The 12603-nt window shown below is 60.1% G+C and overlaps 1 protein-coding gene across 4 annotated transcripts in view; it reads left to right on the top strand.

Moving 5' to 3' along the window:
- CRAMP1 (cramped chromatin regulator 1) overlaps positions 1-12603 on the top strand; it is a 57590-nt gene that overhangs the window by 39958 nt on the left and 5029 nt on the right. For 3 of the 4 annotated variants that reach the window (XM_036083328.2, XM_078074995.1, XM_036083324.2), the window contains 10 exons: positions 1924-2101; positions 4020-4201; positions 4287-4361; positions 6708-6789; positions 7460-7564; positions 7785-7963; positions 8499-8567; positions 9164-9395; positions 10113-10277; positions 11344-11489. In XM_036083328.2, coding sequence (XP_035939221.1) covers positions 1924-2101; positions 4020-4201; positions 4287-4361; positions 6708-6789; positions 7460-7564; positions 7785-7963; positions 8499-8567; positions 9164-9395; positions 10113-10277; positions 11344-11489 — 1413 coding nt within the window. The remainder of the gene's footprint in view (positions 1-1923; positions 2102-4019; positions 4202-4286; positions 4362-6707; positions 6790-7459; positions 7565-7784; positions 7964-8498; positions 8568-9163; positions 9396-10112; positions 10278-11343; positions 11490-12603) is intronic. The other variant, XM_036083326.2, reaches the window with a different exon arrangement.

The following is a 12603-nucleotide window of genomic DNA, read 5'->3' as shown; positions in this document are numbered from 1 at the left end:
GAGAGAGTGGAGTGGGGAGGGGACGGACGGGGTGCCGGGACAGCGCTTGGGCTGGGTGAAGGGCTCTGGGGCTCCTCAGGGGGCTCCGTGGTGGGTGGTCCCTAAGCCTGGGGAGTGGCTGTGACCCTGTCCTGGGGCATCTGGTCCGCAGACACGGGGCGGAGGACGCCCAGTGGGCTTTCTGGGGTGCGAGAGAACTGAGTCTAAAGCAGGGGCTCCTGAGGTGCAGTGTGTGCTGCGTGCTTGGGCACGCGGGGATTCACCAGTTCCAGGAGCAGCAGCCCCAGGGATCGGAATGTGGGGGCCAAGAGGGAGTGGAGCCTGGGGACAGAAGGGGCTGTGGGGACCCTGTGGACCCACGAGTGCTGAGTCACGTCTGCACAGCACAGCTTCTGCTTCTCCTGGACAGACAGCCCTCCATGTGCGCCCTGCACGGCTCCTCCACCCTCCCTTGGCCGCATCCCTGCGCAGCTTTTGCCGAGGAGAGGGTGCCCGGTAGAGCGCACGTGCGGGGACGAGCGTGAGTGCTGCGGGAGAGGTGGCTCCCACGGGGTGGTGGGACCTGGGTGGAGACTGCAGGGGCCGAGGGGGAGGCCCGAGCGGGAGCAGTGGCCTTTAGAGGTAGTGCTCTGGAGGCTGGTGCCCTGTGGGCAGGCATGGGCAGCGCTGGGGCGAATGGACAGATGATGAGTTTAGAGTGAGGTTCCTGGAGGCGAGAAGACTGGAGGGACAGGAGCATGTCTAGCGTTCCGGGGAGGGGGCCAAGGGAGGCCAGCTCCCGAGGAGCCTGTGACTGCAGGGTACGTAGGCCCTGGCCTTGGCCTTGACTGGGAGAGGACTGTGGGGTGGCTTGGGAATACTGCAGAGGACTCAGAGCAGGGTGCTCAGAGCCACGGCCTGGAGTGGGGCTCTGCATCGCCGGGAGACTCGTGAAGAGATCCACGTTCTCTGCCCCCCGCCGCAGCTGATTGTGATGTAGCTCAGCTGTGAGAACCACTGGGTAGAGGCTGGAGTTGAGCTTGGAGCCTCTGCGTGGAAGATGGGCTGGCTGGTCCTGCGGGCCCCCCACAGTGGCGGAGTGCTGCCGAGCCACTGCGGCCCACACCCAGTCCTCTGGCCAAGCAGGACCTTGGCAAGAGGTGGCTGGGCATGCAGGGGCGCGGTTGGATGGTGAGACTGAATAATAAGCTAAGCAGGAGGGGACAGAGCAGGGTGAGGGGTGGGCAGGGGTCCCACGGAAAGGAAAAGGAGGGTCAGGATTGGCAGGGTTGTGCCAAAAGCAGAGGAAGGGGGTTCCCTAATTTCACAGGAAGGTTGGCCCCGGTGGCCCCGGAGAGTGGGTGCTGGGGAGATTGAGGAGGGGGTCACCAGGGTGAGGATGGAGGTGAGGTGGAAGGGGTGTCTCTGTGGCGGGGACCCTGGCACTGAGCACAGCCTGAGCCTGGGCCGCAGAACCCCTGAGATTGGCATCCTGACTCAGCAGAGGGCTCCTCGGCTGTGACTGTTTTAATTCTAGAAATTAAATCTGTATTTCCTTTCTTTGACTCACAATCGGGAGAGGCCACTGCGGTTCTCTTAGGCAGGCTTTTTACAAAGACGAGTTCGTGTCCCCACCATGCAGCAACCCCTCTGGCCTTCCCGTGTCCCCGCCTGCTTTCACCACGTGATGGGATTGCCTGTCGTGCCACCTGCAGGCCGCGAAGCCAGGAGGGAGAACGGTTGTTCCCCAGAGGCCCCACCTGCCTGGTGGCGGTTAAAAGTGGCGTGCTGCCAAGTGACGTCAGGAATGCTGACCTTTGCCTCGGGGGATATGTGATCTCTGAGCCCGTTGGAGCTCCTCATGCCTCCAGCTCTGGGCCCCGCTCCCTGAACCATCGTTCGCAGGCTGAGTCTGGCTTTTGCTGTGGCCCGTTTCTGTCCCAGGCTCCAGAAGGGAACACCAGCTCCACGGCTTCAGTGAGGCCCACCCAGGAGGAGCAGTCGGCTACGCCCCCAGGGAAGGTGGTGACCGTCAGCTCCCGGAGCCCCCGCTGCCCGCGCAGCCAGACTGCCCTCCGCAACAGCAAGACCTTCTCTCCCAGCTCCACGCCTTCCTCCTCAGGTGAGGCTCGGCCATCCTGCCTGTCTTTCAGCGCGTGGGGCTGTGCCGGAGCTGAGGGCACAGGATGCCCGACACCTGGCCCCACTCACTGGGTCACTGTCGTGCCGATGGTGTGTCAGAACGGAAATGCCCACCTCTCGCGGGGAGGGTGAGCGCTGGGCCTGTCACATAAGGCTTTGGGTCCTGGGGTACTGGAGCCATTCGGAAACACGGGGTGGCCCTTGCTAGTTTGGTCACCTTGGGGGATCTTTGTGAGGTCAGTGGAAGCCTTCGTAACATGCTGAATCAGGGGCTGAAAGCCTGAGAAGGGACTGTCTCCTTTTATGTTTGAAGAGTCAGGCCCGCAGGTAAGGGATTCCCCAGCCGTTTCCCGCAGTCTTGGAAGGAAAGGTGGGCTGACCTGCCAGTCTGAACTGTTGGTCCTTTGTCCGAGTTGTAGCCGGGGAATAACTTCCTTGCAGGGTCATTCCTTGGGTTTTCTGGTACCTGAGACGACAGGGGTTGAAGACTGGCATGGCTTTCGTGTGCCGAGCCTGGGAGACCTCCACGCCAGGCGTGAAGGGCTGCGTTACCATCCCTGTGGGTGCGTGCTCTCATTGCAGGACCCTGGCCATCCTGGTCGCCTTGAACGTCCTGCGCCAGCAGGCGTCTCTGCGTCAGGGCCATGTGCCTCATACAAGAAGCAGTCCCGCATCTGTCCTTAATCTGACCCACGCAGGTGCGGTCACATTTTCGCTGAACAGATCTAGTGTCCTGTGTGTTAACAGTTTCTAGGGTTTTGTTTTGTTTTTTTAAGATCTATTTATTTGAGAGAGAGAGAGCATGAGCAGGAGAGACATAGGGAGAGGGAGAGGGAGAGAGAATCTCAAGCAAGTTCCAGCACAGGGCCCAACGTGGGCCTCAGTCCCACGACCCCAAGATCATGACCTGAGCCAAAATCGAGAGTCAGACACTCAACCGACTGTGCCACCCAGGTGCCCCGGGTTATTTTCTCTTCCGAGCATGTCACCAGCTTTATGTGTTCTCTGTGTGGTGAATAGCCTTCCTGTGGAATGAGTGCTGTGCAGGGGGCCTCCGGGTAACTGAGCCTGGATCAGGTGTCTTTGCAGATCAGGGCTCAGGTAGCGATGGTACTCCTTCCTGCCCTCCACTCTGACTTCAAATTTTTGTAATTTTATGCGGTCTTTACCATCCTTTCTCTTTCTGAATGGAGGATGTTTCTAGACCAAGACACTTGCAGTGCCAGAGTCCGAACTGGTGCTCAGAGGGCCTGAGTTTAATTTCACAGCTTTGCAAATAAAAACTAAGGAAAAGGGGGCCTGTCCCTACATGGATTGAGGGTGTATGCAGCGGCACCCACAGTAATGAAGGCAGAGTCTCAGAACAGTGGCTCCGAGATAAAACATTTTCTGTCTCTTTATGTCTGGGCTGTCCTTGGTACAATAGAGATTTAGAACGGGGACCGGCTAACCGCAGCCCACAGCCTGCTCATCGTCAGGACGGCCACACTCCAGCTGCAGAGCCCAGGGCAGCAGGGGCTGGAAGGCCCACCAGCCAGGCAGCTACTCTCTGGCCCTTTAAAGAGAAAGCTTGCTGACCTCTGGTCTATGCTAGGTGGTCTGAAAGGTTCTTCCAGCTGTCACATGTCCTTGCAGGCCTATCTGCCCTTCCCACTGGGGATCAAAGTGGCAGAGTGCTGCTGTGCTCTCAGAGCCATGATTCACTTACGGTGGGAACTGCAGCTTCAGGGAGAAGGATAGGAAGGCAGGGTTTGGGGACTGAAATCTAGGAAATGCTTTTTAAGCAAACGGAATCAGCTGTCCCTGTTTCTTCCGGTTTTCTTCCGGAGAGAGCGAGCTGCGTTTGCGCTGGTGATGCTGCCCGGTGAGTGGTGTGTTCGCGGTCCCTTGGCTTCTAGGTCTGAGAAACCCGCCAAGACCCCTGCTGGTGGCGGGCCCCTCCAGCACAGGCAGCAATGACTCAGACGGCGGCCTTTTTGCTGTCCCGACCACTCTGCCGCCCAACAGCCGCCACGGGAAGCTCTATTCTCCCAGTAAAGAAACCGAACTGACTTTCCGTCAGCACCTGAACTCCATCAGCGTAAGTTGGGGGGTGCGTGCCACGCTGCCGGCGGGGGGCCCTGCGTCTGGGGGCACGCTCTCACGCCCGCGCTGTCTCCTTGCAGATGCAGTCGGATTTCTTCTTGCCGAAGCCCAGGAAGTTGCGGAACCGGCACCTGCGGAAGCCCCTGGTGGTCCAGGTCAGGGCACCAGCGTGTGTCTGTGCCGCAGGGAGTCCTCGGCCTCTCCTTCCTTCTTATGCAGAGGATACACAGAGTAGTGACGGGGCCCTGACTGTTCCCTGAAATAACGAGAATCTTGGCACAGCATGTAAACCACTTGTAAAAAAGACAGGCAGTCCCAGGGATTCAAGTCCCACGTGTCCCACTTTAGGATATATTTGAGGACTCTCAGAGCTGCTATTTATAAATACGCAGCTCGCAGAGGCAATTGACAAGGTAGATGGAGTGGCCAGAGGCCAGACTCTCCTGAGCTCACGGCACTGAAGGCCAGAGGCCCCGTGGAAGCCGTCTGCAGACCCAAGGGCACAGCCTGAGAGTGAGAGGCCTGCGAGTGCGGGTGAGGCGGGAATTCTGTAATGAGTCCAAGCTTAGAAATGTATGGATGTGGGTTGTTTGGCGATAAACGTACAGGTCTCTGTTCGTCTTGCTAGTCTCTCAGAAATCTCTTCCTCTCTTGAGTTTAATTGACGTAGAAAGGAGAGATTGCATGGCAGGTCTCAGGCAGGGCGGTGCACGGCAGTCCTCCCCTTATCCTCGGTTCTGCTTCCCGTGGTCTGTAGCCGAGGTCAGCAGGAAGCGGGTGATTCTCTGGACACGTCATCAGAGGGTCAGCGGTACGTCACGTGCCTGCATCACTCGCTCATGGGGGCAGAGACGAGGGAGACCTTGCTGACGGAACTTTTGTTTCAGCGTATAGAATTGTTTTATTTTCGATTGTTGTTGTTAGATTGTTACCTGCCTAACTTACAAATTGAACTTTGTCACAGTTACGTCCCTGTAGGAAAACAATAGTATGTGTAGGGCTGATGTCATCTGCAGTTTGAGGCGTCCATGGGGGTCTTGGGACACGTGCCCTGCAGATTCGGGGACTGCTGTATTCTAGGTCCCAAGTTTTGTGTGCGTGTGCGCGGGCCGAGTCCTCACCGGCACAGTTGGTGAAGTACGGAATCCGCCCCGGCTGGACGGTGGTTCTGTGGCTCTTCGGCTCTCGGTCTGGGGTTGCGAGCCTGCACGGCCCATGGTGGTAGTGTTTGTTTAGCTTTGTAACAGCTTGATTATCGATGCGTGAGTCACATAGTCCGAAGGTCTAAAGGGCTTGCAGGTAGAGCAGCCATCCCCGCTGTCTGATCCAGGACATTTCCGTCTCTCCACAAGGGAAGCCCGTAGCCATCTCCTCAGATGCGCCCCTGCCCGGGGCAAGCACTGTCTGCACTCAGGCTCTCTGTCCCTGGGGATTGGGCTCTTCTGAGCATTTCACATGAATGGAACCACACATAGTATGTGGTCTCCTGCGTTTACTGTTTTGATAGAAAGTGTCAGCGGCACACAGCCCTTCATTTCCCTGCTGCTTTCCCGGCAGCAGGACGGGGTGGCAGCCCGCGACCAAGCCTTGCACTTCCTGCTGCCCTTCCAGATGGTGCACGTCCGCAGCTCCTTGCCGTGTGACCGGGTCACCCCGCTGCCTCCTGGCACCCGAACAGACCTGCTGGCCCTCCGTGTAGTTGGCGACCCAGTAGCACCCCCTCCTCTCTGCTCTGTGCTGACCCCGAGGGGTCACCCCGCTGCCTCCTGGCACCTGAACAGACCTGTTGGCCCTCCGTGTCATTGGCGACCCAGTAGCACCCCCTTCTCTCTGCTCTGTGCTGACCCCGAGGGGCAAGGAGACATCCTTTGCATGTTAGCAGAGAATGCACCTTGCACCCAGAGCCAGGAGTGTCTGATGATGTGGCAGATACTTTGTGTTAATGTTTTATTTCTACGACCGTGCCAGCAGTTTCCATAATTCCCTGTGAGGCGGCAGTGGCCACACTGGCCCTGCATGACTCAGAACCAGGAGACCGGGGCCCATGAGCAGGGAGGGCGGGCACTGCATCAGCGATGGGTCGGAGTGCCTCACGCCCTTAGCTCGTCTGTCTTGCCAGGAGCCGCTTTATTTCTTTTGCCACAAGCTCGAAGGGGCCCAGATCTGGGGGTGTGTCTCGTAAGAGTCCATGCCCAGTGCTTATGATGGACGTACAGCACTGGGAGGGCGTTCTGAGTTAGCGCTGGGCCATCCTGACATCCCTCCAGCGTTCCCTACAGAAGGGTTGGGTACTCTGGGTTCTTTTCAGAGAGGCCCAGTGTTCAGGGCTCGGGGTCCACAGGCACAGCTGTCCTCAGTGTCCTCGAGCCAGAGCCCCCATCTGGACACGCTCAGCTCCCTCTCACCTGGAATGTCCCTTATGGCCCGTCACCGGTTTCCTGAGTGATTGCTGGCGCTGGGGTCTTTCCGTCATCTGATTATCGACATTCTTCTCTCCACAGAGAACACTGCTTCCTCGACCGTCTGAGCACCAGTCCCACAACGTCTGTTCCTTTTCCATCCTGTCCAATTCCTCCGTGACTGGTAAGCACCCGGGCTCCTTGGGTAACTGTTCACGCCTTTCCTGTGCGTGGCCCCGTCTTCGGGAACGGCAGATGTTGGTGTCCTCAGCTCTTTGCAGGACATCCCGAGCATCCCTTTGTCCCTTCTGTCCACAAAGCCTGAGTGTGCTGGGCCCGGGCCACGGAGGGGCAGGCGCGGACGCCTGGTGGGTGGTGGTGTGTGGGCAGGTCTGTGGTGTGGGAGGGGCCCTGGCTTTGGGAAGTACGCTGTCTCACACAGCGGGCACGGCTGAGTGACACGCGCGCTACGTAGGCACTGTAAGCGTCGACGGCTTCTCATGCTCACTCTCAGCTGCAGGAAGTCTGGTGGGGGCTGCAGCGGCAGAGTCCTGGTGCAGGATTTGCGGCTCTGCCTGCCACTCAGGTCAGGCGCACCCCCCCCCAAAAAGGCCCCCCATGGTGTGGCGTGCGGACTGCGGCCTTCCAGCAGCTCCGGCAAGCACGGTGGTGCTGTGTCCCCGGGGGCCGGGACTTTCTCCTTGTCGGGGCCTGTCTGACCTGGGACTTCCCCAAGTTGGCTTCTGACAAGGCTCAGCTCCCGTGGCTGTGGCTTGAAAGGAAACGCTCCACGGCCCCTGTTGTGCGTTCGGAGGGTGTGGGCTGATGCATCTGCTTCTGCTCTTTCCCCGCAGGGAGAGGCTCGTTCAGGCCCATCCATTCTTCCCTGACCAAAGCAGCCCTGTCTCGGCCGATTGTGCCCAAGGTCCTTCCACCCCCGGCCACGGGCCACCTGGCCAGTAAGTTTCTGTTACCAGCACGATAGACACCATGGGAGGGTTCCGAGCAAGCTTTCTGTTCGCCTCCAAGCCGGTGTGTCCTGTTATCGTTCAGAGAGAACACGAGAGCGTTTGTCCTTGCTTGGAAATGAGGTGTGAGGGAGAGGCTGTTTCATGAGCCCCTTGGGGCCTGTCAGGGTGTCACCGGAACTCAGGTTCCAAATGTCCTTCCTGTCACCAGGTGCTATCGACTTAGCAGCTAAAAGTGCCGGCATCATCCCTGGGAGCCCCCTCCCTGTCTTGGATGCTGAGGGTTTGTCCGGCATCTCTCCGCTGTCTTCAGATGAGGTGACTCCCACCGTCCCAGGTCAGGACTCCACCAGCACCCACCAGAATGGAGATTCCATCCCCGCTGTCAGGGTAAGTATGTTTAGCATGGCTTTTCCGCATTCCCGCCACCTTCTGGGACAGGTCAGTCACTTTCCAGAGGGGTGGGTACCGAGGCCATGGGACTGAGGTCATGCTGGATTCCAGTTCTGCCTGAGGAGGTGATGGGCCCTGAGAGGCTCTAGGAGAGTGCCTGGACCAAGGAGGCTGTGGCGTGGGTGAGCGCCGTGTGGCCCCGAGGGGAGAGCCATGGACGGACGCAGTGGGACAGGCTTGCTGTGATGCTGAGGCAGGCACAGAGCTTTGTCTCCCTGCAGACGTCACTCAGTTCGCGAAGTAGCTTTGGCCGCACCGGCGGGCAGTACGCCCCGTGCCTCCCTGACCTGCACACCTCTGACCCCCCCGCCCCCCATGCTTAGGCTCTGCTGGGACTGGGGTTGCTCTTTGAATGGACAGCAGCACTTGTGGGGACTTGGTGACCTAACCTTGACAGCAGTAACCTCCTGGCCCTCTGGCTGCTAGGAGCCTGTGCGCATGGGGCCCACTGGCTTTCATCGTGTTGTTGTAGGGCACGAGCGACCCGTTCATCAGTGTCCCCTCGAGGCCTGAGCAGGAGCCGGTGACGGACGGTTTCCAGGTAGAGGGTGCTCTTGGCTGTGGAGCAGTGCAGCTGCCCCGGGACCCCCTCCATGCCAGGCCCCCCACCCTCGTGGTCTTCCCGTGGCCCTAGCCTCGCTCCCTTGGACTGCCAGGTGGTGGCAAGAACATACATTACTCGAGGCCCCGCAGTGCCGTTCTTCCACCCACCTTGCCTAGACAAACACATAGCTCCCATCTGAGGCTTCCTGCCCCTTCACAAAGCGGGCTGTTTCAGACGCGCTCCTGGAAGGACTGTTTGGGGCCAGAGGGATGGAAGTTGTCAGCCGTAGTGCTCCCGGGCGCTCCTCTGTCTGGATTACCAGCTGTCCCGCTGGCTGTGGAGGCAGGGCCAGCCGCCCCCCTCCCCGGCCGCCGCCCCCCTCAGCCTGGGCCCTCCAAGGTTGCCATGACTAGCGTGGCTTCAGGAGAAGTAAATCCACTGAGTGTGTATCTTGCAGAGCAGGGAGAAGTGGTATGGTGTTCTCATTTCTCTGTCGAATCGCCTGTCACTCAGTCACTGCCGTGTGGGGCTGAGGCCAATTTTCCATTCCGTGTTCCTGATCATCTCTTGTGTCCCCCCCACCCCCCATCCAGGGCTCACCCGTGCTGTCCTTATCCGAGCTGTCCAAGGCTCCTCTCCACAACGGGCCTTCCGCACCCCTGCCTGTGCCGGAGGGCTCCAGCAGCCGCCTGTCCCCACCCAACGTCTCCGCGCTGCTGGACATCTCCCTGCCCGGGCCGCCTGAGGATGTGCTCTCACAGGGCGAGCCCGCCACACACATCAGCGACTCCATCATCGAGATTGCCATCAGCTCCGGCCAGTACGGTGAGGGCCCGTGGGGTTCTGACTTCCCGCCAGGGTGTCTGCACACTTGCTGGGCACCCCCCTGTCCAGCGTTCCCTCTTGAGTGTGGAGCATCTGCCGCCTGTGGGGTGCTGCCCATCCTGGCAGGGGGCAGCCCCAGCAGATGAGGAGCAGATGGGTACTGTGGCTCTTCACGGCCTCGAGGACAGAGAGCAGGCCCGCCAGGCCTCTGCAGCCCACGGCTCAGATGGGGCCGTTTTCTGCTTGCTTCTGAATCTGGGTGGACGGCTTGAGGTCGTGCGGGTCCTGGCAGGGGGGAGGATTGGGACCTGTGGGGGCTTTGGCCTCACGGGCTCTGTGGGACGGCACTCGCTGGTCTGCTTTGGGCTGTGGATTCACAGAGAACTCAGTGCTCCCCTTCGCACCTTACTTCTGTTGGTGACATGGGGACGTGTGCACTGGTGTGTGCTGGTGTGGTTGGTGTCGGCACCAGCAAGAGCGTTGGGGGTGCACGGGGTCTGCTCCATCAGCATAGTTGCAACCACTGCCATTCCCTGAGGTGGGCACGTGGCCCCTGCCTCCACAGGCCCCCTCTGCAGGGCAGTCCCGTTTGTCCTCCATGGGCCCCCACACACATCCAGTGCTTGTGCCACTCTGCTGATTTCTGGGTGGCAGGTGGGGGAAGTGGGGTGCCGTTCACCCACCATGCCATCTCTGATCCTGCGTTTCGGTTGACAGGTGAGGGAGTCCCTCTTTCTCCAGCAAAACTGAATGGCAGTGACAGCTCCAAGAGTCTTCCCTCCCCGTCCAGCAGCCCCCAGCCCGATTGGATCGCCTCCCCGACCCATGACCCCCAGTGGTGCCCCAGTGACCCCACAGACTCGTCGCTCAGCAGCTTGTTTGGTGAGTGGAGGGCGCAGCAGGGCATGGGCGGGCTCCGCATGGCACACCTGGGTGGGGACTGGAGTCTGAAGTCCCAGCAGAGCTGCTGGGTTCAGGGTTTATCCCAAGTCACTCACGCGGTGGGGGAGGGGGGTGCCGAGGCCTCTGGCGTGCACGTCACTGAGCTTGCATGAACGTGGACACCCACGTGACACTCAGCCCGGGCTGAGATGGGCCCATGTCCGCACTCAGTCTCCCGTGCCCTTCTCCGGCTGCCCGCTCTCCGGCTCCTGCCTGCTCGGGCTTTCTGCTCTTGCCATTGGCGGTGGGGTAGAAGACGGCTCTTGGAGCTCTCAGCTCCCTCTTCCCATCCTCAGTCTGGTGTCCTGAAGCAGATGTTCCCGCTGTCTCATGGCGTGGACGGGCGCCCCTCCCCGGGCACCAGGTGTTTGTGTGGTGGGAGGGGCTGCCAGGGACAGCCACACCGGCCTCAGCGGCCTGTGCGGGGCGAGCTCCTGTGGCACGTGTGGGATCAGCGCACCCAGCATTCTTTAGAGGGTAGCCGGGGTGCGTGTGTGGTGGGGGGTGCTGGCAGCCCTAAAAAGGAGTGGTTTTACACATGAGCCTGGTCGGCACCCGTGTGGGCACCACACCTGGAGACCCAGATTGATGCGGGAGGTCTGGCTGGTGCTGGGGAGGCAGCACCGACGAGGGTTTGCTGAGATGGAAGTCACATAGAACAGTGCAGGTGTCTGCAAAGTCAAATAGAAATTATGAGAAATCGGAACCATCCTCATACGGAGGCGAGGGTGGTGACCTGGCAGTGGGATGAGGCAGGGCTCCCGGGAGTACGAAGCCGACTCACACGTGCTGCACGGAAAACTCCCCGGGGCTCTCCATGTGAGAGAGGCCAGGGACCACACAACAACTCCATCCAAAGCCCTGTGGCTGCATGAGCATACGGGTAGATGCCTGGAAGGGGCCTGGCAGGGGCCTGGCAGGGCCATCCACACGCAGCCTGCGGGGTCCTCCACTTGGACTGGTCTAGGCAAGCCGGTCTCAGGATGTCTTCTCCTTCTCTTGGCAGCAAGCTTCATCTCCCCAGAGAAGAGCCGGAAGATGCTGCCAACTCCTGCAGGGACCCACAGCGGCACCTCCCTGCTGGGCCCCAGCTTGCTGGATGGCAACTCGAGAGACTCGTTTGTGTCCCGGTCCCTGGCTGATGTTGCTGAGGTAGGCGCGCGGCCTTAGCTCCAACTTGACCAGCAGCCCGCCTTCTGGAGGTGGCCGGATGCCTCGGGCGGGACCCTTGTGTTCTTAGGACTCGGAGTTCTCCTGACCAGGGAAGCTCTGGCCGCCTTGGGCCAGCATTCTTTCCCGCGTGGCGGCAGATGAGGGACATGAGGTAACAGCTCCGCGCTGGAGGCCTCGGAACCTGGGAAGCCCTGGAGTCGGGTGGACTGCGGGGCCTATGCTGGTGGCCAGCACAGGCCTTGGGTCTCTTCTCCCCTTCAGCAGCTGCGTGACCTGGGGCAGGTAGTGCCTCGGTTTCGTGGGTCCGTCCGGGGCTGCTGCTGATTTTCGAGAAGGATGTGGCCGTTGTGGGTGGTACGTCCTCCGTGCTGCTGCCTTACGGGCAGGGAGGCCTTCCAGCCGCATCTCCCTGTGTGGTGGCATGAGGCTGCCGCCCGCTGAGCTAAAAAGTGGCTCGGGGTGGTGGTGGACTGTTGATGTGGAGGCGAGACTCGGTCTGTGATGCCCCTTGCTGTTTGTCCACTCGGAGCCGCCCAGGCCTCCACCCCACGAGGAGTGAGTGTGTCGGGGAGCAAGTAGGACTCGCGAGGACAGGGGCACAGAGCGCAGCGCTCTCAGAGAGACGGAGGCGGAGCATGTGCGAAAGAGGGAGAGGATTCTCCATAGAGAACCCCACCCCCTCGGGTGGGCCTAGTTCTGTTGTCAGAGGCCTGGAGCAGCATCCCGCAAATACTGCTTCCCTGGGACGTGCCGGTGTTGGTGGGTCTCTCTCAGATTTCGTAGTCAGATTCCCCACGGGGCCCTGGATCAAACAGAGCTCACCGCTGTTTCCCACGGACATCTCAGCTTCTCCTTATCTTGACTGGCATCTGGAGTTCTGAGGAATTCATGGGGAGGCTTTGGAGAATTCTGAGCTGAGCAGTGACGTAACTAGAAATTCTACCGAAATAGAGACACAGACCAAGAAGCAGCAGCACACGCCCTCCTTGCACGCTGCAACATTTCTCAGACCACTCGTGGCTCTGATGTCACACAAGAAGCCCATCTTTCCTCTTCGTGCATGTGGGTGTGGGTGTGTATGCTTACAGACCCT

Source organism: Halichoerus grypus, chromosome 6, assembly GCF_964656455.1.
Source record: "Halichoerus grypus chromosome 6, mHalGry1.hap1.1, whole genome shotgun sequence".
NCBI classification, from domain to species: Eukaryota; Metazoa; Chordata; class Mammalia; order Carnivora; family Phocidae; genus Halichoerus; species Halichoerus grypus.
The sequence above is the reverse complement of the archived record's forward strand: the minus strand, read 5'-3'. Positions and strand labels throughout refer to the sequence as shown.